The 27537-nt window shown below is 42.7% G+C and overlaps 1 protein-coding gene across 1 annotated transcript in view; it reads left to right on the top strand.

Annotated features, from left to right (window-relative positions):
• TRABD2B (TraB domain containing 2B) overlaps positions 1 to 27537 on the top strand; it is a 266134-nt gene that overhangs the window by 129461 nt on the left and 109136 nt on the right. Inside the window, exon 2 of the mRNA XM_005423185.3 lies at positions 13255 to 13401. Within this exon, the coding sequence (XP_005423242.2) occupies positions 13255 to 13401 (147 nt within the window). The remainder of the gene's footprint in view (positions 1 to 13254; positions 13402 to 27537) is intronic.

The raw sequence follows: 27537 nt of genomic DNA, 5'->3' as shown, positions 1-27537 counted from the left end.
ATATTTGTCTCCCCAGGAGAGGAAGAGGGTGGGAGAAAAGCATTCAGCAGCTACTGGGCAATCTTCTGCCATCTCTTGACAGGTAGTGATATAAATCAGAGCCTTGAGTGGGCTCTGCTTAGATCCCTATCAGCCATGATTAATTCAGTGCTATAGGTGGAAGGATAAACGTGGCTTCCTGTAATCTTAATTGTTTCCACCAGCCTTTGAACTGATGCATCCATCTGGTAGCATTTAGTTGAGAATACAAAGGGTCAAACTCTGCCCAAGACTGCAGAGTAGGCAGCAGGCCCAGTTCTGCAGAATGCCAGTGCCAGCTAGGAGTTGGTCTCTTGGTCAGGCAGTGCAACAGAGGCAAGGGCACTTAAGTCAGTCCTCTGTAGTTGGCTTGCAGTATCATCTGGAAACTTTCAGGTGCCAGACCATCTAAATTTATTAGAGAAGAGGCTGGCAAAAGGGCCTTAAGAAGTCCAGGGCTGGGCTGGAGCTTTCATTCCGTGCTACAGCACATCTGCTCTGCCATTCCCAATGCTCTTATGAAAAGTCCAAAGAGAAGACAATGGGATTGCTTTTCTTGAGCAACTTCCATTGTAATTGAAAGGGATTTTGTGGATCTTTTCAGATCCTACTATCTTCTTGCATTAGGAATCCTTCCCCTCCTCTCAAGACTTTAATGGCTCTGGTCTGTAATCTTTGCAAGTCGCTGCCTCGTCCATCTACCTTCAGAGCTCTGCACACTGTAATCTTTGCAAGTCGCTGCCTCGTACACTCATCCATCTACCTTCAGAGCTCTGCACGAGGCTTGCCTTCACTCTGACATTCTTGTGTACAAAGCATTCCTATGAGAATAGCTTGAAAAATGCCATGCTGGTTTTGTTCTCTCTTTAACATTGCAGTGTACCTGTGGGAAATTCTGAAAAGGGCAACAATCTTGCTGAGTTTGGTGGAGGGAGTGTGTTTTGAAAGCAGAAAGATCTCTGGCAAATGCAGCCTGCAAGGAACAGAACCAGCTTATTTCAGCTGACAGCTCTGGAGAAAGCCAGCATTGCTAAGTTTCAAGTCAGTGTGGGTAGACACTAATAAGAAAATGTAGAGCTAACAATTTGGAGGGAATAGTTTATTGCTCTTTGGTTAATCCCTTTTCAGTTTCTATCAGCATAGAAAGAGCAGAGCTCGCGGTCATTTGTGCCCAAAGCAAAATGTGATGAAAACAGGCAAACTAAAGTGTAATTTAGCTTCCTAAAAGCAAAGAGGAGAGGTCACCCCATCAGAAAAAAAAGAGTCAGAATTTGCAATTTAAACAAGACTCCACAAAGTCTTTGTCTTAGTAATGCTTGAATCCTAATGCTTTGAATCCAGTAAGTTCTAGTTACCAGAGCTCAGTAAAGCCATGTTTCCTGAGCAACTTCTTTTGCAATCTATTCAATTTTTCCCTCTCTATATAAACTCTCTGACATTTTTCTCAGATGTGTTCATTGTTTGTGCCTTCACTGAATAATTCCAGAGCTTCACCTCATCTCTAAGTGGTCCAGAACATTTGCTACTCAAAATCCAAGCGAAGTTTCTTAGAATTTTATAGTTATATTTTAAATTTGAGGAACAATTAAATGGAAAGCATAGCTGCACGTGCACAAAATATAAACACAGGGCAAAATTCCCTGCCAAGTGAAGTAATAAAGGATGGTTGGGGTAAGTTAATCTGATCAACTGCCATCTGCAAAGAAATTGGCCTATAAAGCCACCCCCCATCCTACCTGTTTTATGGAAGGTAAAAAGACCCAGAGCAGGGAAGAAATGCAGATCAGTACTATCTTCAAAATAAGCTGATCCCTCCCACAGGTTTTGGAGGATGTCATTTCCTACCCCCTGCACCACCCCATCTCCTCCTCTGGGACATGTGGGGAGGATTTCAATGGGTGTCTCTCATCAATCAGGACAGTGCTAAATTACACCAGATGAGCCTCCTTGAACTGACTGGAGTCAGCCTTAGGAAGTGAAGTCAAACCTGGAAGCAATCCTCTGTGCTCTGCTCAGTACCCACACCACTGCTTTGGAATATCTCCATGGACATCTTCCCTTCTGTCCTGAGGTTGAATAGTGGACTGAAGCCTCTGATCTCCAGCGCCACTGTCATGATTGTGCAAAAGGTTGTTATCCATCCATATTATTCCTGGGCAAGAGGAAAGACATTTGCTTGGGGGAGTTGCTTTTTCTCCCTTTGGGGTCTTTAGGACTTGTCTGAGATGTGTCCTTATGTTCAGTGCCTTCAGTGGCTTTAGGATTTCTGGGAATCTTCCTGGTGAAGCACAGCTGGGGAGGGAAAAACCTGTTGGACATTTATGGAGTGTTTCAGGGGTTGGCAGCATGTAATTGCTTAGTTGTGGGTGTATTTACAGAGCATCAGTATTAAACAGGCAAGGAAGAAGAGGTGGGGGGAAAAGAAGGAGTTTATTTGGCTCAAATTTTGTGAGTGCCTGTAAGGAGTGAGGAGATACAGCTAAAGGGGCAGAAGGTGAACCTGAGGCAGATCTCTATCAGGTATTCTCTCTGCTGCTTATGTGCATAGACCAGAATGGTGCCTGAAAACAGTATTAATTACTCTTTTTCTTATTTGTTTATGTGAGGAAATATCCCACCTTCAGTAATATATGGAGCTGTGAAAAGAATATTCTTCTACATCCTTACTTAGTTGGAAGAAAAAAATAAAATGAAAGTATTACTTGAATGAAGTGCTTTCTTCAGAATTTGCCAATTTAAATAAATGTTTTGCATCAGCATCTGGTTCCTGGCTCTATCCAGGAGAGGAAGAATCTGAGAATACTTTTCTTGGTTATTTAGCAGCATATCCTCACTGGTAGCTGATTTCATAGGTGTTCTCTGACTGGAGTGGAGACTGTTTAGGCTAGGCTTAAAAAACCTTCAAGCAAAAAGATCTTTTAGTTCCAATGATAATAAAAATATAATTATAGTTATCTTTCAAGAGACAGCTATAACCTCCCATAATCCATAAACAGGAGCATTAGATTGAGGGGCCCAAAATATAGTAGAAAATAAAGTGTCTGAATTTATCATTCTGACTTTGAAAGCTAACAGAGAAGTTTGTTGCAAATAATTAATTTTATAATTTTCTTCTGGCTTGGCAACTTGACTGTGAATAGATTGCGGTTTCCTTGAAGCTATTTGTTAGCTGAATTTATTTGCTGAATAATTGATGTAAATATCTCAGTGAATAGTAAGTAATTATTCCTGGCCTCTGCTTAATTTGAAGGCAAGTGCTTGGCTGCAAGTAGATGATATTAGAAATTTGAGCTGCTGTGATTTGATGGGTAGGTCACCTTCTTTCCCTGGCTAACTGAATTTTGAGTAATTTTTATGTAGACTGTACCAGTGCTGCAACACTCTGGAGGGGAGCACCAGCTTCAGCCATTTTCATGCTTTGATGCAGCAGCTCTGGGGGAGGGAGGCAGCACGAGGGGTGAGCATTGCCCATCACCTGTGCTTTACAAGGTCTGCACTGGAACCCTGACCCTGAGGATATAACTGTGGATTCCCAGGAGGAAAGAGGGGCTGTCCTGGTAAGGCCACCCAGGGACCTCTGTGCCCTGTAACAGCTGGCACAGATGGGGTCCCATCATCTGTCCTGGTTAAGGGCATAGGTTTGCTCCGGGAAGATCCAAAGAGAGCAGCTGCAAGATCAAGCCCTGTGTTTCTTAAGAAAGTCTATGCCTGGTCAATATGTACCCCAATGCCAGAAACATCTTGCATAATAAAATTATTTCATCTTGAGATAATGCTAAGCTAAAGGAAAAAAACAACAGTTCAAAACAAGTGCTTCACCCCGATGAGTTCAGCTCTGTGCTTCCTCTTGAAGTTTTCCTTTTCTTATGCTGTTTTAAATTGTAATTTCTTTTTTTTTTTTTCCCTTTCCCTGCTGGACTTCATGAAGATTCAACCTCCTTCAGGCTTAGGAAACATTCCCTTTTCTAGAGCTGTTAACTCAGTGGTGCTCACGTGGAGACTAGAAAGCTGAGACAGTTGTTGCCCCAAAGTGTTTGTCCTTGGCCAGAAGTTGCAGCTCCATCTGGCTCCCTGGAAAGTGCTCCCCATCCTGATGGGCTGTGATTTACTCTCCAGGACAGATGTATATTGAAATTGGTGCCTGCTTGTGCTGATACCCCAGGCTGGGATTTGGTAATTCAGGACACAGAACGGCTGTGTCCCCTCCAGCCGTTCCTGCTGCAGGAGCAGCAGTTTGGAAAGGGGCCGTGCTGGCATCGCGAGGTGTTAAGCTGGGATGGCTGAAGGAGTTAATCTGCTGCCTCACTGTAATATAATAGAAAGAAAAACATGCCTGTGGGGCTAGTCCGTTTTACTATGTAGCTTCAGCTGGTAATTAAAAAGCAACAGTTCAAAATTAAGCAGTAATATGAATAAACCCCAAATTAAATATACCCAGGACAGGTTGCATTTTTCAGTGGGTGGATGCTTAGCATATCATGGAAGTAGACTTTAAAAAAAAAATGTCTCAGGCTGGGTGTCTAAAGCTGGGAGTTCCCCAAACCACCCCAGAGTTTTGCTTTTTTCCATGAGGGTGCCCCTTTCATTGCAGCTCACTCGTCACCGGGGCCAACTGGTCCGCTCCACTCAGGGCATGTTCCCACATTCCTTCTGTTACAGTGGAGACAGAAAAAGAAAAATCGAAACCCCAGAAGGGCCCGGTAACAAGTTACTTGTGAGCCGAGCGCAAACGTGGTTTCAGGTTCTTGGGAAGGATTTCATGTGCCCCCTCTGAAGGTGAAGGGACAATGTGCCCATTTAAGGTGGAGAAAAGTGATCATGGGCGCTGCCCTTCAGGCGTCCTGCCAGGCTTCCATTTGGGAGTGAAATTGCTGAGCAAAGCAGCAGGCTGAGAGCTCCTCTCTGCGTAGAGCAGGCAGATGGCTGCTCCTCAGGAGAGTGGTGCAGCCAAGCATGGGGATAATTTGAGGTGAAGGCATGGGGAGCAGGGAGGTGGGTGGGAAGGAGTGATAGGAGAAGAGGTATTTTCATCCACAAGGTCCCCAACTGGCAGATTTCCAGAAGATGGGAAGTGTTGTCTGAGAAAAGTTCATGCTCTGCTCACCTCATTTCTTACGTGCTTTCCCAAAGCATCTGCTACCAGACACTTTTGGGGATGGTGGGCTTATCTGAGCTGACTGTTCTTGTTTCAGTGACACCTTTGAGCAACGTGCTGCAGACGCTGCGGCACCTCTGCTGGAACACTGCTCTTCTCCAGAAACCTCCTCACAAACTTCAGTGCCCACAGAGCTCTTGTGTTACAATGGGGGGTGTGTGGGGCAGGGTTCCTTGACACTGAGGCAGCATTTGGCTTTCTGAATTCAGGGGGTTTGCTCTTGACTAGTAAGTGATGAGATACCCCCAGAACAGGAATGACAAAGCGGAGCTGGAGTCCAAGCAAGGCTTGCTGGGGTGGTGGCACAGGGGGAAATTGTGGGGACCCAGAGGTGTGCAGGAGCCAGGCTGGCAGCCAGCCCAGGGCAGCAGCAGACGGGCAGCACCAGATAGGCAGCAGGGCCCTGTCCAGTGTGTCCCACTGGAACACTGCCTGCTTCGTCTGGGTGAGAAATGTCTCTGCCTTCCTCTGTGCCTGTGGGTTTCACATGATCCAGGGCTGCTGCTTTAGATGTCCAGTGTCACACAGTCTATCTCCTTTCTCTTCATGGTGTTGGGTCCATTCACACCAATTGAGCACTCCAGCCTTTTGCCCTCACAATGGTATTTCTGATACCTTTTATGGGTTGTTTAAAATCAAGCCCAGTTGCCAGCTACTCAGCCCTGGCAGACTTGTTACTGCTTTATCACAAATTAACATGAAGGGTGTAAAGAAAGAAGCTGAAGCAAGTTACACCATCATGTCTGACTTGATTGAAACTAACATGGGATTTTAAAGTTACTAGTCAGCATTTCATATGCAGTATTTTGTTGTCTAGTATGTCCTTTCTTTAAATCACATAACTGAATAGCTGAGGTGAGTTTTAGGGAGAACCAGTCTGAGTTCCACCTTCCTTCAAGAAGGAAGAGTGCTCTCTCATGCCAGAAGTATGAACTGATCTTACTGAGTGTTTACTTTTTTATTTACAAGATCTAAGACTCAGTGCAGAAGTCTAAACAGTGACACTTGGACCTGCAAGCCATCACTGCTGGGCAGGATGCTGGTTCCTGGAACTGGTTGCACTTCATTGTAAAACCATTTGCAGAATTAGACTGAGCAGAGTGTAACTCACTTGGTGAAAATATTTAGCCTTTTAGATAGGTTTGCTCATGGAAGCTAATCTGCTGAGTTTAGCACAGCTGAGAAACAAGACTGATGCAGAAGTACTGGATGCAAGTAAATCCTGCATACAAAATCCACACAAGTACTTCATTTAGATTGCAAATTTAACAGAAGTAATTCTGTCCTTTCCAGAGTTTCAGTTCTGATTAAAATGCAAATCTGTCTTCCTGTTGTTTCTTAATTTATTTCCCTAAGCTTGAATGTGGGCATTGACCAAAGCAGAGTTATCCTATGGAGTCACTGCTCACTCACACTGTGACTGGTTGGACATCAAGCTGAGTTACTGGCAAAAGAGACCCTGCTGATGGTGAGGTGAGGGCATTGAAACATCCTTCCATCAGTGTGGTGGTTCACAAAAGGGGAAAGGATGTAAATTCCATATCAAAGCTCTTTCCCCAAAGCTCTTTTCATTTCTTCTCTGTAATCTGGACTCTTAAGTACCTTTAGCAAGTAAGAGAGGTCACTACCACTAGAAGAAAAGTTTTCAGATCTTACCCTCATTCCAGTACTGCCTTTGCTGCAGCTGCTGCCGACTTCAGATTACTTATTTAAGACCCTTATTTGGATTTTATTGACCTACTTAGAGTGGGTGTGGTATTTATAGTGTATTATAGTATAAGTTTTAAAAGTGCTTGCAGGACAGAAATTAATTCCATGTCTTCATTGTCTTAATGACCTTGTGCAAGACAAGACATGCATCTAAGAGCCCAGACTGTTGCTGTCTTGCCTGTTCTATCACATAACCCACCAGACCCCCAACTGCTGCTCTGCAGGGTCTCACTGAACCCTGTGCCTGCCCCAGCCCTACTGAAGACAGGAACTTGGAGCAGAAGCAATAGTGCAGTAGGGTCAGCCCAGGGAATGTCATCAACCAGGAGACGCCTTTTCTGGCTCGGGGAACTTAAGGCTGAGAGAATGGGGGTTCTCATGCACTCTGCAGTGTTTGATGTATAGAAATTTTCTGTTGGTTTTTGATTCAATCAAAACACTGCAAAAAATAAAAAAAAACCAAAATTGCTTTCACCTGTGCAAGTTCATCATGGGATGTCTGCATAAGGAGAAAAGTCAGGAGGCTAAAGTCAAGCTGTTGGACTCAACTTCAGCTGGAGCTTTGGGCATATAGGGCTGAAAACTGGGGCCTCAACATCCCTGCAGCTTTTCCAGCATCAGTAAAACCAATCTTAGTCCAGTGGCTGGACATCAGTAGCCTGACTTCTCTGCCCTGGACCGTACCCCTGTGTCACTGTTGTGGCTGAGCCCTAGGATGGGTGGTGGTTTGGGGTTTCTCCAAGAACTTCAGTCAGATTCAAACTGGTTTATTAAACTGGTTAATTGGCAGTTTGAAAGGGAGGGGAAAGCAAGGTCCCTGGGTCTCCCTGGTCAGTGCCAAGCCGCAGACTGTTAACTACTCCTGCCTTTCAGAAGCAATAACTGCGGATTTGGGGAACATATGGAACTAACTAGCCGAAAGGCTTTTATGAGCAGCTTTAACAGGGAGCACGGTTTGGGAGTAGAAATTCCAGTGGATGAGTTAATAGTTTCACTTTCCTTAGCTGTCCCTTTATAGGAAAAACAACAACAAAGCTGGGCACGTTCCTCCCACAGCCACGGCTGTACAATGTGCCAATGCATCCAGGATTTCGTTTGGACACTGGGGGAGTCCTTTAGTAGATCCCCCAGGACCTGTTTTTCCAGAGCTATTTCCTGATGCTGACCTCATTAGGTGAGTTTCACAGCTCACTAATTCCTAGCAATAGCACAAGAGATTCAAGGAAAGGGGAAACCCGTCTTCTAGAAACCAATGGAACTGAACAGATTTGGGCAAGCACTTTTATTGCTTTTCATTAATCTGGAAAATCAGGGACTTGCATTTTTCTTTCTTCTATTTTTTTTTCCCCAAGTAACTATTTTGACCTGAAACTGTATATTTGATTTTCTGTTTGATCACAGATTAGGATAACTAAGAAAGGAGAACCCCTGCAGAACTGTATATATCTCAATATTTATGTTGCAGTTTGTTTTGAACCAAGTAGGAGAGAAGGTATTTCTTTTCTGGAATTGCAATCTTGGCACTGACAGGATATAGTCACTCAAACACTTTCAGTAATGCTTATTTAGTGTTTGCATTGTGGTGGCACATGTCCAAAAGAGAGAGCAAAGGAAAACAATAAGTTGCCTGATCAAGAGCTGACATCATAGTGTGAAATTTAAGTACTTGTTTTTGTGGTATTGTTATTAATCATGGGTCTGTGCAGGGGTCATCCTGTAATTCCAGCTACTGGAGTCCTGTGAATGCAAAGCTTGGCCTGAGAGTTTTCCTAGGGTTGCCTTTCATCTTCAAGTCTCCTGTATAGCAAACACATCAGAAGAACACAGCTCCAATTTGTCTTAAGCTTAACAAAAAATGTGTTTCTTGCGTTGTAATTCCTGAATTTGTTGTCTGTTTTATTACAATATATTTCATAGGAAGGTTTGGGACCACTCAAGTATTTTATCTGTGAATAAGGTTTCCTTGTCTTATTTTACAGCTGCTTATTAGATGTTCCCACAAAGCTCTTATTTTTTTTCATTGTGGCATTATTTGGGGCCTTAGTTAGAAAAGTTGAAGAGGTGGACCTGGGAACCTTTCCACTTGATTCCACAGGTGGACAGGTCCACCTGTTCACTGCTGATGTAACCAGGAATGATGATGTATTTGATGAGGGTTAGCTTGGTTTTTGTTTTCTGGGCCTTCTTATGCTCTTCAGCTAGAGACAAATGTACAGAACACGGGCAAGGAGAAATCTCTCTGGCACAGAGGTGATTTCTCCTCCTTAGCTATCACATACAGCACTAGCGTGGTGCTGGCCTTCAGGAGCCTTCAAATGCCCAGTTTGAAGTTGCTGGCCTGGCACAATGAGACACAATATGTGACTGGTTGTGAGAGTACCTTGGAACAAATGGCATTTTCATCTAGCTTTTCTCCCAAACCTGAGTTCAGTGAAGAAAATTTTTTCTGGTGGAAAGGCTGGAATGTTCCTAAACCCATTCGAAATACACATTTATTCACTTCTCTCTCTTGAAAAAGGTGGCAGTGGTTCTTTAGATCTGTTTCTGTAGATTAGGTTTATATCCCTAAGAACCAACTCTCATTAAATTATCACATAAAATCAAACCTCCAACCTCACCAATGTGTTTGCAGAACAATATTCAAACTGTCCCAAGGACAACTGCTGATACCAACACTTCTGGGCAGTGCCAGCCTCAAGACCTTAGGACCCACTGCAGTTGTGTCTGCTTGCTTTATGTGTGGTTTGGAGGTTTTATAATCCTCTGTCTTTTTGAAGGTGAAAGTTAAACACCATGAACATTCAAGTTGATTTATATGGGAGGTTTGCTTTTGTAACCCATTCCTTCTGTTCTTGTGTGACTCCTGGATCTATAATCCAGAAGCACAGAGAAGGGGAACACTGTGTGAGTGTCAAGGTGATCACTAACGATGTAGTCACTGGTCCAGCCCCTTTTCCTTGAGACGTCCAAAGGCTGTGCAAAACAACTCCAAAAATGTCTGGACCAGTGGTCCCTGGGACTGTGTAGGACCAGTGGGACCCACTCCCACTGACAGTAAAACAGGACTGCCCTGAGGGCTGGACTGGTGTCTCCAAATAAAATCTGTGTGCTGGGGGAATGACACCACCCAAATTAAAAAGTTGGTCAGTCACAAGCAGTGGGGCCAGAGACAGACAGGAAAAATGTCTTCAAAGCACACCAGGGTGAGCACCATAAATTGTGTGAATAAAATGCATTTCCCAAGAGCCAAAGTCATAACTTCCCATTGCTTCCCAGAACAAATCCTGTCTGCTCTGTTTATTAGGTGGGACTGTGTATAGGCAGTCACTCTAAGTGTGTTTATTTTGAACTCATCAGTTGTTCAGTAATCTCAGGCAGCTCTGGGAGATTTAACTCAGATAGAGGATTAGGCTGGGGGTCATGGGGTCAGTGATATTAAGATAGAGAGAAGGGAAGGAAACAGCATTGTTTTTGTGGCATTATCTGAACAGTAAGGAAAAATAAATTCGGGTTTTAGGCTGGCTTTAAATTGACTCTGAAGGAAATGGTCTACAAATCCAGCCAGGAAGCAGGCAACTGTGATGAGACCCCGCTTGTTTTGAGCCACCCAGCCAAAAACCATGGTGGTTATGGCTTCTCTAGAAATTGGTTAATTACAGTTTTCCTTTAGCATGTTCAAGTGCTAAAGTTTCTGATTTTAACTTTCCTCCTAAAATAAAATCTCTGGAGTAGCTTTTGGTGCAGAAGTTTAAACCCAGTGCTGAGCTCCGCACAGTGACAGCAGTGTGCTGGATGGGTTCAGCTGGTGACCAGCATCACCTCTAGGTCCCAAAGCTGCTCTGAGGCAGAAAGCAGGGAAATTAATGTCCTGGCACCAATGAAATCATGGGGGGCCATCTGCCAAAAACTGCAAAATAACTCATTCTCTCTCATTTAGAATCTTTGGTGTCTTTTAAAAAGTGAATTCATACGGTGAACTTCTCTGCAGGCTGATTTTGGAGGAACACATAGACAATTTTCTTCAAGATCTCTAACCCCCATGTAAATGTGACTGAAATAATGCAATAGGTTCCAAACTTATTCACAGGAGAAAGACCCACAGCATTAATGCACAGGATTGGTTTCCCCAGAATAACAAAAAAAAAAAAAAGAGATAAAAAGAGGGGGGAAAGGCATGGGAGTAAAGTAAGTAAGGATTTGTTTATTGCCTTCTTAATATTTTATCATAAAACACACAGTCTTGCCTCAGGGCTTGTTGGTGGTTTGTATATGTGTGTGTGCCTGTGTGTATACATATTTTTGTATATAAAAATCCAGTAACATCCATTGTTTAAAAACTCAAAAATGAGAAGGATTTTGCTAAAAGCATTTTGGGAAAACCTCTGCTCTCATTTTTCCTGTCAATGTTTTTCTAAGCTTTTATTTTTATTAGTCAAAATGTTTAGAATCCGCAGGAAATCCTGGGATGAACCATTTCCTCTTCGAGCTGTAGCCCTTAGGGGAAAAAGAAAAAGCTCAGATCCTTTCAAACGTTAGAAATTTTTCAAACTGTGTTTTCTGCATATTTTTTAAATTAGAGAAAAACTAAGTTAGGAAGATGCTTAACTTCAAGCTGTGGTCCTGGGAAAGCTTGATCTCTTTGTAGAAAAGCCTGAAGAGACCCTTGGATCTGGGCAAGGAAATCTTTTAGGCTTGGCTCTTAATGGGGAACTGATTACCAAATTGAGGTATAACAGGTTCAGTTGAAAGACCATCTTTTTAAAATTTTTTTAAAGTAAATTAAAAACTAGCATTTGCTGTTCCTCAACCTAATTTGTGTATGTTAGTTAGCATGTAACAGCTTTTTGTTGAGGCTGTTAGTGCCCTGAAGACCCTTTGTTATTATTAATATCACTAACATCATCAATGTTATTATTAATAATAAAATATCTAATACCATTTATTTATATACATGAGATTTTGCAACTTCCTCTCCTTCACCTTCAGATAAACTTCAATGGGAATCCTAATTTTAAACTAAGAAAAACTTCCATCCTGCAAATACATATGTAAATTGCTGATTTTAAACTCCTCTTGGGTTCGCTCCTTGAAGTGGGTTCAGTTGCTAAAATTTAAGAAGGTAAGAATTTGGGTCCCAGACTGGAGCTCAGCAGGGATTACCTTGCCCAGATTTTGAGATAATTGTTATTCTCTGGGAAGGAGGGGGCACTGCTGTTATAAATAAGAAAAGCTTAAAAAGTGGTGAAATATGAGACTGAGGGATGTAGGAGTCTTTTCATGAAAAATGACACATCAATGTAATTTTTCAGAAGTCTGAATTCACAGTCACCACATTCCACTTTATTTTAGGAAAAGTGTGTTTGTTTATTTATATAGTTCATGACAAAAGTCTTCACTGCTGTTCTTCTGATTTATTTATCTACTTTTTATCAAGTTTCTTCAGAAGGTTCTTGGAAAGCAGAACATGTAAAGTCCAGACTTGGTGGTTCATTAACTGGTATATACTACTCCCCCAGTCTGTCACAAATCTAAAAAGATTTTTGGTACTTCATGTGAAATTTAGTGGTCCTTTTTTTATTTGGTTTTATTTGATTTTTTTGTTGGGGAGGTGTGGGGGTTTTTTTGTTAGTTTGCTTGGGTTTTTTAAGGCTTTGTTTAGTAATCCAAGGGAAAAAAAATCTAATATTTAAGGACTTTTTTTTTTTTCGGTTATCCAAAATTATACAGTAAATAGTGCATCTGCTTTTTTGGTTTTTTTTCGGGTTTGGGATGGGGATACTGGACCAGTCTGCTGGGACAGTGTTAGAGATCTGTTTGTTCTCACTTTGCAAAGGAGTGGGTGAAGGAAGAAAGACAGAAGGAGGGAGGCTAACAATGAATTTCCTAAAGTTTCTGTTATTAAAAGTGTGCACAAAGTTCCAATACAACACCTTTGACTTCAGAAGTTCAGAAGATTTTGAATTTTTTCTCAAAAACCTGTCAACTGAGTTTGGGCTTTGGATTTAAACTAGGATACAGGAAACAGTCAGAGGCACTAGACCTTTCCTCATTTAGAGGGGTTTCCATTTCAGCGTCTGTCATGAAGCAAATTAAGCAGTACAGAGAGCCCAAGAGTTCTGAGACTGACCTCTGAGCAATATGTATCTGTTGTGAAGTTATACTATATGAAGAATATTATAGGGTCTTGCACCTGAATGCTTTTCCATTTAGGAATGCCTAAAGACCGTCCCTTGTTACTATGGCCCAGAATGGATAAAGGGAATAGACTTCAGGTGCAGGAAAGTCTTTCAAAGTTTTGTCCTTTAGTCTTTGTTGTTTTGATTCCTACTATCTTTGACTTTTTCTCTCTTTTCCTGCCTGTGTTCCTGCAGGTGCTGTTTGCTCTAAACCAGACTCTGCTCCAACACGAAAGCCTTCGAGCAGGGAGTTTGCAGGCCCCTTACACCACTGAGGATCTCATCAAGCACTACAACTGTGGAGACCTGAATGCTGTTATATTCAACCATGACACTTCTCAGGTGAGCAGAATTGTTCCAGATGGGCCAGAGAATTGAGGAAAAGTCAGCTGCTTTAATAGCAATATCCCAGTCATCACTTCATATTCTGATCCCTCTTTCCCCTCTTCCTTTTAATGCCCTGTGTTTTCTTTCCACACGTGCCTCATTTGCCTGGTGAGAGAGTGGAAATTCCCTGGTTTTGCTCAGGCTTGGGGAATCATAGAAAGGGTTTAGGTTCAAAAAGACCTCCAAGATCACTGAGTTAACTGCTAAGCCAGCCCTGCCAAGTCCACAGCTAAACCGTGTGCCCAAGCACCACATCCACACATCTTTTAAATACCTCCTGGGATGGTGACTCCAACACTTCTTTGAGCAGCCTGTTCCAATGCTTGACAGCCCTTCTGATGAATAAATTTTTCCTAATGTCCAATCCAAACCTCCCCTAGTGCCACTTGAGGCTGTTTCCTCTTGTCCTATTGCTTGTTACTAGGAACAAGGAATGGACTGCCTGGAAAACTTTCCAAGGGATGTTCTTGAAAAGAGGTTAATTCTGGATGTTTGGGGCTGTTGAATGCAGACTCCTCGTTAAGGGTGGAGGGGGAATCTTTGTAATGTTTGAGCATATATATGAAGAGGAAATGGACCTTATGTAAATATTCTGTAAAGTAAATAACCTCTCAAACATGTCATAATTCAATAATTCTGTGTGTGTCTCAGACAGCCCTTCAGTCTCTGTTTATCTTAGTTATCCAAAGCTATTAAAAACTCTCAAGGGAGGAGAAATCTGCTTTCCAGACCAGTTTGATGCTTCATGGCAAACTGACATTCCTCCTTCTCCTTTCCAGTTAATTCTATGAAAACTTGGTCTTTGGATGTCATCTCCAACATCTCCTTTTTTTGGGATCAGTATTCCCAGATTCCAGTCTCAGGTGCAGTGACTCACCTGGGGCAAACCTGTGTAAATTTGACAGCCACACTGTATGTCTCTTGCCAGTGAAAGAATTAAATCGTGATAGCAGTCCATGATAGCAAATGCAAATCAAGGAGAGATGTGTGACTTCCAGAGAGAACTGAGACAAGGTAAGATCAGTCTGCAGATTGGAGCAGAGGTCTCTCAGACATTTTTATCTTGCCATCACCATCTTGGGTTGCATAGGGCTCTGTGGGTCACTTGTTTCTCAGCAGAACAGCTGGGCAAGCAAGTGGGGCCCCAACATGGGATAAAACTCCTTTGGTGTCCCAGTTAACTCAGTCCTAGAAAATGAAGCATTGTTTTAGCATGACTGAGCAGGACATACCAGGGTGGTTAATGTGGCAGCACTGAAACACAAGAGTGTGCCATACCAAAGCTGCCAGAGCTGTTCATTCTGGTCAGCTTTGCACTGAAAAGTAAGGGGAGAAAGCTCGGGGAGGAATATGTCTTTAAAGATGGGGAATATGAGTTGGAAAAGGTAGAGAGATCATGACTTTAGAGGTTCCTGGAGAAGTCAGTGATTATAACTATTCCTGAAATTTTGAGGCACAGCACACATGATAAACAAGGAATTAACAAGCAAGATGTAGTGGAATATTTGCCATGGATGCTATGAAAGGACTGCTGGTAGTCAAACCCATGAAGATAGTCCTGGTGTCACCTTTTAATCTCCACCAGTGCAATTTCTCCTAATAAGTAAAGCCTTTATCCCTAAGATGAGTTGTGGTCATTCATGGCAGTTGCATGGACTCACAGACACCTCTGATTTATTGACGCATAGTCCTATAACAGACCTGCGGGTTAGACTTGCGAGGAGCCGTTTGCTGTAAAAACTTCTTTATTCCTGCAAATTATTGGATTAAGTGTGAGTTTCAAAACAGTGTTAAAGACATAAGAAAGAAGCCAACAACCAGTCAGAGTTCAAGCACTGGTGTTAGTCATGGTCCCAGAGTGCACACAGTTGATGGAGATTATAACGCTTACAGGCCATGGAAAATTAAAATCCCTCTATGTAGACTGGTCCCTGCAGAACTCTAAATATTGTGCAGTACTGTTGGGTAAAGAGTTTTTTTGTTTGGTAGTGTTTTTATAAACCAGCTCTATACCATTTATTTTAACTGCAAGCAGAACAAAATAGAAAATTAAAACGTAAAATAAACTCCCTATTCAAATCAGGCTTTGCCTGTTGGGGTCATTCCAAAGTTTGTTCTCTGTGGTTTTTTGCAAGGATGAAAGACTCTGTCATGGAGCGTTTTTGCCATTTGGTTACCAAATTAGATTAGCCTGACTCAGATATTACACATGAGAGATTCCCGGTGGGATCTCTCTCTGGAGACATTAAATGAAGGCGCAGGGATTTATCACGTGCTGAGTCTGTTGCAGTTCAGGGCAGTCCTCATGCCAGTCCTGGGACAAGAGTGCCACAGTGATTTTAGAAGGTGAGTCCCTTCTTTCATGATATCCAGCTGCTGGCCCAGCTCTTTAGAGGCTGGATAAGAGTAGAAGCTGGTATTGTTAACCCAGCCTTGAAATACCCCATAGAAGGGAACAAGAGATCAGGAATGGGGTTGTAAGAATCAACACCCATGTGAATGCTGGAGGCCAGGGAATTCAGCTCCATCCTGTGCAGCTCAGGAGAACTGCAAAAGGATGGGACTCACTCTTTGAGGACTAATTTGGGATGCTGTTTAAGGTTATTCATTGTCCCTTGAAGATTATCAGCAGCTGCAGAATAAAGGTGAACTGTCCATCAGTTCAGAGCGGATGGTTGAGGTGGCTGTAATGGACTGGGAAGGAGGTGACAAAGCCCAAGGTCACTGTGGGGGACAGTGGCAGGGAGAGGGAGAGTATTTATATGAGTGCAGTAACTTCCTAAATGCCTCCAGTGTGACCCTTCAGAGATGAAGCAGCTTCAGTAGCTGTCTGCAAGATGCTGAGGTGCCTTTAGTGCAAAAATCATCGTGGAGCAGAAAGGACCATAAGAGGAAATACCAGCACTGTTGACCTGACATGTTACAGATAAGTTCCTTCAGCCTCTTCAGCCTCCCAAGAGAGTTTGGGAAGTGTGAGGTTTCCTGCATGTTCCTGAGTCCTGCAGCATTTGGGAGGAGAGGGCAGAGTCCTTCTGGGACCAAGACTGTGCCAAGGGGGTGCACAGACAGGATGGTGCTGGGAGGAAAGGTGCAAGGGAAGGTACTTCCTAGTCCAGAGGAGGTTTTAGGTCACAGGACAGCTCCTTTGTCACCCATAGGTAGGGACAGGACCACCCCAGGGAGATGCTGCTCATCTTGGGCTTGGGAAGTGCAGCTTAGCCAGGGTGCCCAGAATGAAGGGGTGTGAGCAGGGCCCCATGTCCTCCTTTCATTTCCCAGAGACATCAGCCCTGATTAGAGAGGAGGAATAAACAAATCCTTTTCAGTTTCAGTGGATTTTTTAAATTTTATTTTAATTAAGAACAGTGAAAGAGGAAACACCTCTGCTTTCCTGTGGTTATACTACATTCATCATTCCTCTCCCTCTCCATTTTTTTTAAACTTTGTTTGCAAGCAGCATTTTTCCAAATGTAAAAATCCTTATTTAAACTTAGTAAAATTTTATGGGGGTTAGTTTAATAAGTTATACTATGACCCAAAAGTGCAGTAGGAAACATCTCTCTTTTTTCAACAGCCTACTTCAAACACTTGATTCTCTTGTGACTTTTGCAATCAAGAGGCTTATGTTGAGGCTTCTGGGCAGAGAGTCAAAATGATACCAAAGAGAAAGTATTCTAAGCTAAAGATAGGATGGGTGTATTTTCTGCTCTTTTTCCAGACTATTTTTCCCCTTGAAGAAGTCAGATTCTTTCTCTGCTTTTGTAAATGTTCCCTAAAAGCAAAAATTGATTGGATTGGATTGGATTGGATTGGATTGGATTGGATTGGATTGGATCAGTAGTTTTAACTTCTGTATTCTGCCTGAAGCTCTCACTAGCAAATTGAGGTCAGTGTGTTCAGAAGTATTAAAATGCAAAAAAACTGTTAGTTCAAAATTATAAAATTATCTGTCTCCAAATGAAACTTTTTTTACCTGAGGCAGTTGAGAAATTGCCTAATGACCCGAAGCCTCCATTAAGAAAAGTAGGGTGCATAACAATTTATTGTGTGGGGTTTTTTGCACCAGTTACTTCCTGTGGTCAGTTTTGAGCTATTCAGTTTTTAAGGACATTGCTGTAAAGCAAAATCATCTTTGCCAGCACTGAATTAGCTTGTTTGATGTGTCTTTGTACCCCTATGTACTGTTTATTAAGAGGAAAATTGAAAATCAAAGGCTTAGATTTTTGTTCTTCAGCCTTTCCCAAAAATTGTGGCTGTGGTCTTCAGCTATTGTCTCTCATCTTCTGTCCCCAGCCATTCTCCTGACCCGAGGAGAGGCTCCTCTCTCAGGAGAAGATGGTTTTTCCTTTCTCATTGCTGATCTGGCCTGTCAGTGACCTGCAGCTTTGCTGATCACTTTGTAGACAATTTCTACTGGCCCAACTACCCAGGTTTCATACTTATTATTTGCCTGTCCCATTTAGGGTAAACAGCATGGGGCAAGAGTCATACCTGACACTTCCAAAGCATCTTTCATCCAGGGAGCCTTTATGGTTTGTGTGTTAGATTGTATGGAGAGCCCACTGAAGTAAAGGACAATATTTCTATGCCTTCAGCAGGCTTTGTGTTCATCCAGCAGGCCCAGCCATCACTGGATATCAAAGTGAATAAATAAAGTGAGTGACTGACTCATTTTACAGGCTTTGTGCTCAGCTCAGCATAAAAATCTTCTCATTGACAGCAGGTGTAAGGTCTTGACTTCGTCCCACACGGTTAAACAAGCGGTGCGGTGAAGTTGTTCAGTGGTCACCACAGCTTACAGACAGCTCCCAGCCCCTTTCAGGTGCTGTGCCTCCTCCTTCAATCTGTGTCCATCAGAAACAACCAAGCTTTTTGGATACCTTATCGAATGATGCCATCCATATCTCAAGTTGTCTCTGCAGTTTGAAATACCATGGGTGGATTTAGATAGTGAGTGTTGCCTTCTGAAAAGTATATGATGATCTTGATAACATAACATTAGAGATTCATAAACTAAGCCTGTGTCAGTATCAGCCTCCCTAAACTAAAGAAGAAAATGTTTAGTGCCTCACTTCACAAGGCACTTGCTGTTTATAAATCACCAGGTTGTGTTACATACCCCTTTAAAATGTTATCATTCTTCGCTGAAACCTGTCCTTTAAAATTTAAGGGTCTTGATAATTCCTAATTACATCATTAACTTGCCCCATTGTCATTTTGGATAAAATACAACTGGATTTCTGGCTCACTTCTCAAATCAATGAGAACTATCTGTGGAATGCTCCGGCTTCAGTAACTGCAGAAACACACAGCTGAGACCATTAGGTAGAGTGTTGAATGACAAGCAGACCTAATTTGTCCAAGGAATGGAGTTTTATCTAGGGCAGAGGAAGATAAATCCATGAACTGAAGGCACAGCTATTGTAACGCAACACTCTGGAAGCATCTTATCGTTCTCAGCCCTAACAAAGTGCAGGCAAACTGGCCCAGCCTCTCGTTCTTCCAGGGAAAATGATTGTGGGCTCTCCAGAAAAGCCAGTGCAAGGCTGTTTCCAGCATCAGGGGAGCCATCCCATGAGTTTCCCATTTTGGGTCCAGGCAGAGAGTCGGTCACACTTCAGGAGTGTGTGTCATGAGGACGCTGATGGCAGTCCTGATGCCAGGTGACATGAGTGCTCAGTGCTGCCTGTGCCCACAGCCAGCAGAGCCTGTCCCCCACCTTCTGCTCTCTGGAGATGCTGCTGCAGAGGAGCTGCCTTCCCATAGGTCAGAAGAGCTCTTGCTCTGCTGTGGTGGGATCATAATTTCTTTCCGCTTGCACCTGAGTTACAGCTCCGTGTTTTGGTACACTGGGAGCATTTGGAAGTGAACGAAAAAACAGGAGTGTAGCCAAAATTTTCAGAGTCTAATTTTCATATTATGTCAGAACAGGATTCCAGATTGGAGCGATATTGTATTTTGGCTTATGTGTTTCAGAAAATTGGTTGCAGATCCAGATTGAGAGTGAAGTCTACTTGTTGATGACAGTGCTGGGGAAAACATTGCAAAGATTGTTTTTTTATTAATCATCTGGAACATGCCCAGATAATTTTCATGCTACAGGTTTTGAAAGTAGGCTGTTCTTGCTTGAAAATTTTCATGACATCTTTGCATTTGGAGTTGTTTTACCTTGGAAGTTCTTTCCCTCCTCTTTCCATGAAGAAAGCAATGTGAGAGGAGAGAGAGTCATGGAGAAATTGGAACAAAACATTTAAAAGCTAAGATTTTTCTTGCAGACTGCTGCATTATTAGAAAAAGAACATATTCACCTACAGAAAAGGGCTGATTTACATTAAAACATTTAGGGATTGTTGACTGTCTGTATTTATTAGTACGGGAATAGACTATAAATGAGTATGAAAGAGTGATTGGTAAAAAATATTTGAAGGTGCTGCTTTCTGTGCGATGCTGTAAGTTTGTTATAAAGCATTTACTTCCCCTTCTTTTTAAAGAGCTGGTTTATGGAGTGTTTTTTGGAAATACTTGTTAAAGAGAAATGAAAAAGACTTGTTAGTATTTTAAATAGTATCTTGTTGGTTGAATGTACAAAGTGCTTTTTCTTCTTGTTTTATCTAGAAGTTATATTTGCTCCTCGTTATGACTGTGAGGGGGAGAAAAGTGGGACAAGGGGGCAGCTTGGTTGGTGTGGCAGGGCTTGGCAGGATTAGTGTTAGACATTATTAAAAAGACTGTTCTTGGGTACCCCTGAACACAACATTTCCTCACCTGTTAGTGTGCATTACCAAATGGTGAATGCCATGGAGCAGGTATCTCCAGTGTAAACTGATTGAGCTCTCTGATGGTGACTTCGGACGTAGATCTTCTAAACCCAAAGGCTTGTAGAATTCTACCAGCTTGGATGCAAAGAAATCCATTTCAGAGGTAACTTAATCTGATTATTCCTTATTTTTCTCCTCAGTGGTCCTTGTTCCACTTCTAAAGGCTTTCTTGGAGATGTTCTCCATCTTTTCATCGGGTACTAGACCTCTCAAGCGTACTAGACCCATCTTAAAGAAAGTTAAAATCAGTTCAAAAGCTATAATCCAGTTTGTTTCAGATGCCAGCATAATTAGAAAGCTGGTTGGACTGAGAGGAGCCTGGACTTTCTCCAGGACCAAACAGGAAGGCAGAGCCACCTCTGCAGTGCACTCCCTTGAGGGTCAGCTCCAGAGGTCCAATGTCCAGCCCAGCTGCTGAGATGTTATGAACCAGATTTCTACTCCTTGCTAAGTTATGTGATATTGTGCAAATCATATGTTTTGGATCAGACTCGCCTCAGGTTAAAGTAATATTGAAAATTTCACATACTCATTCAAGCTTTTCCTAGAATCTCACTAAACAAGGATGGAAAGAAACTCATTGAAGAGCCCTAAACAATACATATCCAAGACAACCAAACCTGAGTTTGTACCCACTACTAACCAACTGTTTTCCCACTGTGTAACAGAAGACAAAATGAAAAATACCTTTGGAAAAAGAATTGCAGTTCTTTAATAAACCAACCCCAAACCCAAACCTTCTGGCCCCAATTTTTTCACTTTATTGCCCTGCTTTGCCCTTTGATCAGTGTCTTTACTTGGGTGTCATGGCAATATAATAGGTGATGGTTTTAGTGTCTGAACAGAAAAAAAAATATTCTTTGTCAAAGAAAAGAAAGCATTTGGAAGGGAAATAGAAAAACTTGAACTTTTCCATATGTTTGCAAGCTTGTGAAAGCTGGCCTCAAAAAAATCCCAATGTTAAAAGGGTTTTAAGTGTGGCAGGAGTATCATTAGGTTGTTAAGATTTACCCTACCCTCTGAAACCCAAACCTTTATTTGCATACACTGCAGGCTTGTCATCCTTAGTCAATTAATGAGCAGGTCCCTGTAATCTGGTCCTAAATATACTCCACAGAGTTGGGTGAAGCTTGCAGAAAGGGGGCCTGGATCATTGTTCTGACTCTGTTTTGTTAAGACTTCTTTAATCAAAACATTCATTCAGATAGAGAGGCCGGCTGCATATTTTGGCATCGCGACCAAGGGGGAGCAGGGACAGGGTTGGGGTGGGGAGGGAGGCCTTGGAGGAGGGGTTGGTGTTGCTTGCTTCTTCTTTTCCTTTTTTTTTCCCAAGTGCTTGGAAAGCAGCTATTTAATTGGTGTGGAAAAACAAATAGAAAACATACATGGAGGTCATGACTTCTCAGGGATTTGTTGAAAGTCTATTTTAACAGGGATAGAAGTATCACCCCCCAAGCTGTGAGTGTGTGAGACTCACAGCCCATCCTTGTGGCCTTTCTGCCTTTTTTTTTTTTTTAACATGGTTTCTTTTGGCCCAAATGGGCAGAGAAGGTAGAACTAGGCAGGACACACAGCTGTTGTTTGGCCAGGTGCCACCTGGAAGAAGAGCCCTGGCAGGATGGGTTTGGTGCTCCCAGGGAGGGTGTCCATGCAGGTGCAGCGGGGGCTGAAACTGCAGATACAGGGCTGTCCAAGGGCTGCAGCCCACCCTGCCTGCAGGCAACTTTACACTCAGGCCCACAATGACTCCTGCAGCTTTTGTGTCACCTGCAGAACTGCTTTTAAAAGTATCATTCACTGTCAATAGAGATGTCACTGGCATTCAGCCTGCTCTTCTCCTCCACATCTTCTCCTAATTCTCCTGCATTTACAAGTTTAGATGCTCCAGTGGCCCCTAGATCTGAGGTAGCCAGTTTGAAACTCTTGTTTTCACACTCAAGTTGCCACGGCATGCTGAGGGGTATCCCAATAGCTTTAAGTCAGAGAGGCCAGTTACAGAAATCTCACTAATCTGAACTGTGATGTAACTGCAACATCTGTGGACCATGAGCACTGATGGAGGGTGGGCAGGGATGAACTCATGGCCAGAAATGGCTCCCCGGAGCTGGTCCCAAGAAATGTTCTTGCTTGTGTTCTTCACTTCCCTTCGAGCAAAAAGTATTTTTGCCTTTTTCCCCCCTCCAACTCTGGAAAAGGGAAAGAAGGGATGGAACTGAACTTTGCTTCAAACATGAAAGACTCCTTTTACAGTCCACTCATACTTCTAATATATTACTGTAAATTCTAGTGCTTAAGAGAAAGCCATAATGGGTTAATCACATGCTCCAACTGGAGACTGCTCCTTCCTGGTTTCCCTTTTCCATAACAAGCGGGAAGCTTATCTTCTTGGCAGCTGCCAGCTTTGGGTTTTGGGTTAAATCAGATTAACCTGACACTCCCTCCTTGGCCATTACTGGTCTCCCTCCCTCCCAAGGAAGCTTGGGAATGCTGGAGGAAAACCAGTTGAGTTGGCAGCATCTTTTGCTTTTGTGGCAGCCATGTCCTCCTTGTGGAGATACTTGTTCTCACAGCCCATTCACTTTGCACTATTTCAATCCTTCCTATCAGAGGCTGCAGTAAGAGGATATTGCTCTCCCAGATGCCAGAAGGGTCCATAAATCAGAGGAAAACAGGTGTCTTCCAAGTCCAGAGCAGTATATTTTGCAGCCCTGCAGTAAAAGCCACAATGCCTTGTCAAGGCTGGTTAACAGGAGGGTATCCTCCCTTCATAAAGGAATGATAACTAGATCTCAGATGTCAGCCTGTGACCCAAGAAGGGCTGGTGTGAATTTAGGGCCGTTTGGTTTGCTGGAGGAGCCAGTGGGTGTTGGGATGCTGTTCTGGCTCCCTGGCAGCCCCCATAAGCTGCCTGTCAACTCTTGAGATCCTTATCTTTCGTAGAGCTGTCAACGGTATAAAGGTTCCTGACCTGCATAGTGTAGGGAAAATCTTTCAAAGCGGAATCCCTTACTTGTCTTCTGGCCTCTGCCCACGTAAAGCTCATAAACCACAAGACTAATAAAGAGAACCCAATCTTTATAATGTTTTAAAAAATTAATGCAGTTGTCGTGATCTGGGAACAACTCCCTGCTCACAACTGGAGATAAGGATTACGAGTGTGGAGGTGGAGCCCTCTTGTCAGGGAGGGATGGATGGGGTTTGTACTGGGGTGTTGGACTGGAACTCTGGAAGCTGATGGCCAGCTGCCTGTCCTGCCATAGCTGTCCCTTTTGACCCTGGGTGTGCTGCCTTCTGTTTTCTCTGCTTAGCGTGAACCCTCTGGGGAGAGAAGGAGAAATAAGGAAACAAGGCATTTGTTTTATTAAGAGATTCCCTTGCAACTGTCAGTAACGATGCTGTACATGCAGCAGTCTGAAGTTTGGATATTTCTCAGCAGATGAAGCTGGAAATCCTTGAGTCATTTGCTGACTAGGACAGTGGGAGAGAGGAGCCTCAAAAGCCTAGAGGATTGACCAAGATACAGGAAGATAATTGCTGGAGAGGTTTTAGGATCACTGTGTGTTTCATGGCAGGGGCTGGCTTCCCATTTCCCTATCTCAGCTTCCTCTTTTCCATCTGCAAGTAGAATTATGGTTGAAGATCACCTCTGTGCACAAGCCGGTGAGGAAAGGCACACAGGTCTTTATTCCATTGTTGGTAATGTTGTTTTTTGATTGACATAATATTACAACTTGAATTCACATTCCAGAAATAGTCTCATCACTGGAACAGAATGAGGCTAAACAAGGTTATCAGAGGATTGGGAAATGTAGCGCATAGGAGTAGGAACGATAACTCTGTTACTCCACATATGATAATGATTTGATACTGGGCTGAGTTTAGAGCAGTTCCAATGTAGATAATAAATTCAAAGTAAAAAAAAATGTAATCAAAGATGATGGTGCTTATGTGTGTCCAAAAAAAATTATTTGCAGATAAATGTTCACAACTCTGGCACTGTGCCTCTGCCCAGAATATTTGTCCAAATATAAAAAAATAGTAAATTAAAAAATGGACTTTTAATGTAGTCCCGTGTCCATGAATTTTCAGCTGAACTTTGGCAGTAAACCCTAAAAGTGATAAAAGACTGCACCAATATATTTTGCTTTTCTCTTTTTTTTTTTTTTGTCTTTTTTTTCTCTCTGTCTCTACAGACAAAGCTGAAAGCATAGCATAGATCTTGAGTTATGGCTGGTGCATTTTTCTAAGCTAAAGTATCTTGTTAGCTCTTATGCTAATGATTGCAGCAGAATCCAAGCCTCTGTGGAAATTTATGGGAAGAGAGGTTACTGCTGAGCATTGTGTTGGACTTTGGGTCTTCCTTTGAGTCCCTCCAGGGCTAGACTGAACCAGTGCCTTGTATGTAACATCAAGGTAGAAAGTCTTTTTGGAAAGTCTCTGTCCCCATTTTACAGATGGACTTTTGAGACACAGGAGGAATAAAGCCAAATGCTTCAAAGACACTTAGTGGAGGTTAAGTGCTGAGTTTCCTTTGAAGGTTTAAACCCAAATGACATGCTTGTGATCATGTAAGAGATTTGTATTACCCATGGGAGCAGAACCATTTTTTCAGGGTAGTGTCATAACCACTCCACAATCCTTCCTCTTTCTTCTCCCTAAAGCTCCCACTGACTTCAAAGGTGAAGAATTATGGCCCACATCCCACAGCACTGTGAGCTCAGACATGTGTACAGAGCTTTATCCACACATATATTCCATCAGAGACACTGACTCAAGTAAAACTACACAGACAGTGGGGAGGGGAAGACATTTTTGCAAGGCTGGGATTTCTTTTTTATTCTCATAGTCCCTTTCTTTAACCTTAAAAGTTTAACTGAGAAATGCAGAGTGTACCTAATGACTGAGTTTGTGATCCATCTGTACTGTCCATAGGAAAGCTATAACCTAAAGGAAATGGGAATAGAAAAAAGGAGTGCTACCTTATTAAGTAAAACAAAATATTTTTTATTTTGAATGCCTCAGTGAGATACATTATTGAGTTTCCACTAGAATTATATATAAATATGAGTTGGTTGGGTTCTCAGAAAACTGCACAGCTTGCAGAGACTGGATGTAAAGAATCTGTTTATCTCTTGTCATGTGTATCCACTAGAAGTGAGCACACCCCAGGTGATGCATTTTTCTCCTGATCCAGCTGTTACACTCCTAGGTGAACAGCAAAATTAGAATTGGATTTTTCAACAGACACATAATCCACTCCACTGTACATTTACATACTGGTAGCAATATTCTGGTATTATTAGATCAGTCCCTCACCCAGGGGCACAGCAAATATCTCAATCATTCACTCTCAGCTCAAAACCAATAGATTCATATCATTAAAGTCTTAAAATTAATTTTTTCAGAGAATGAAAACAAAATAAAAGTAGAAGGGGGAAGGTACATCCTTTTGGTGCATATTTAGCCCATCCTTTTAAAATAACAGATCTTCTCTTTTCCAAAAAAAACCCCAAACTTAAATTCTGCCTCCAGTTAAGAGTTTCCTAATTGCATGTGACTGTTTGTTGACTTCCTGATCCCTGTCTGGTTTAAGGGTTTCTTAAATCAACAGGAGCAGCTGTCTCCCTGAAGCCAGGCATGGTGTGTGTCACTGGCTGTGGAAAGGACCTGGATACAGGGAGGAGCAGAGGTGATTAATGGGGCAAGTGTCACAGCTCAGAGTGTGGTTGCACTACTGTGTAGGGGCATACTTACTGCAGTCATTTATCTTCTGTCCTCTGCCACACACACGCTGAAACACACGTGCAGATTTTATTTTTGCCAGGCATCAGAAATGCAGGAGTGCACAAAGTGCAGCAGGACCTGCAGCTGATGCTCTGCCTCTCTAGGTGATGCCTTCCTTTGTCTTGTTCCTTGGGCGAGCAAAAGGAAGATTGACAAAACCCAGTCCTTGGTTTTAAGTTTATCTCTCTGCCATTGGCAAACTTTTCCCCAGAGAAGAGAAGGAAAAAAGGGAAGGGAGGGAAAAAACACAAGTAAATGTCTCTGTTTTGTGTACTGTATTTTAGGTTAGATAAAGAGAAGGAACAAACTGTAGGTTAAATGTGGATGTAGGATTGCAAGTGATGGAGTTGCACAAGGAGGTGAAAGTTGCTTATCTTCATGGCAAAGACCTTATACAACATCTGTTTTTTGGGTATCTAGACCTCCATCACCAGTGGGATGCACAAAGTTGCTTGGTCCCCCAGCATTGCTGCTCCTGCTTTGTGTAGGAGCAGGTTGTGCTCACAGATAAGGCTGTGCCTTGCTTTCCCCAAAGCATCTCAAGTGATTCAAAACCAGGTCCCAGCCTTCAGCCAGAAGCAGGGAAGAAGAGACTTCCGTTATGTGGGTGTTGAGCCTTCAGATGCTTCCACAAAATGTCACCTTCCACTTCAGTACTTAAAGGCTTCCCTGACTCCTGCCTGTATAGAGGAGATGCAAAGGTTTGTGATATCTCCATGGACCAGTTGATTCGCAGCTTTGCATTACAGAGGTTGCTGCAAGTGAAAAATGGCTACTCATTCCTCTGACTTGATTCCTACAATATAAATCTCTCCCTGTTTTTCACCAGGAATGGAAGCCACTATGTCCTTTGCTGCTGTAGCCAGCGGCATTTTATCTCTTTGACACCCTCAGTCTGCTTCTCCATCCCTTTGAGACAAACAGGTATTCTTGCCAGACACGGAGGTAACTTCCTTGGGCTTTCACAGGAAACTGGTGTCTCCAACAGGTCTGACTTAATGGGACTTATTACTTGTTGAGTGCTGGCTCAGAGCTAAACTGAGAACAAGGTCAAAGTACTTGCATGCTCTGAGGAGTTCAGAGGTTACACTGGTGATGCCAAGCCATGCTGGAAAGCCTGGAGGAAGGAATGACTCAGGGTAATGTGATTGAACCCTTAAAGAAGGATGTGCTGTGAGGAGCACGGTGATTTGGCAAAGCAGGTTGAGAAGCAGTTTGGAAAATCAAAGGTCCAGCTGGTCTGTGAGACCCAATAGGCTGGGGCAGGATCTCTTACATGGAGTGTTATCTCCATCCCCTTAGGATTCCTTGGTTCAGGAGGTGTGGTCCCCTTTTCTGTCTCACTCAACTGAGAAGAGCCTTTAGTGTGAATCCAGAGTGAGGTGTAGACTCATCCTGCATAATGCGTGGTGAGAAATCTCTCCTGCTTGGTTCCTCACATATATTAGGAGTGATGCAGATGGAACTGCAATGAAAAAGTTTTAAGGAG

This window comes from Geospiza fortis, unplaced genomic scaffold, assembly GCF_000277835.1.
Source record: "Geospiza fortis unplaced genomic scaffold, GeoFor_1.0 scaffold333, whole genome shotgun sequence".
Lineage (NCBI taxonomy): Eukaryota > Metazoa > Chordata > Aves > Passeriformes > Thraupidae > Geospiza > Geospiza fortis.
Note: the sequence above shows the minus strand (reverse complement) of the source record. Positions and strands in the feature narration are given on the sequence as shown.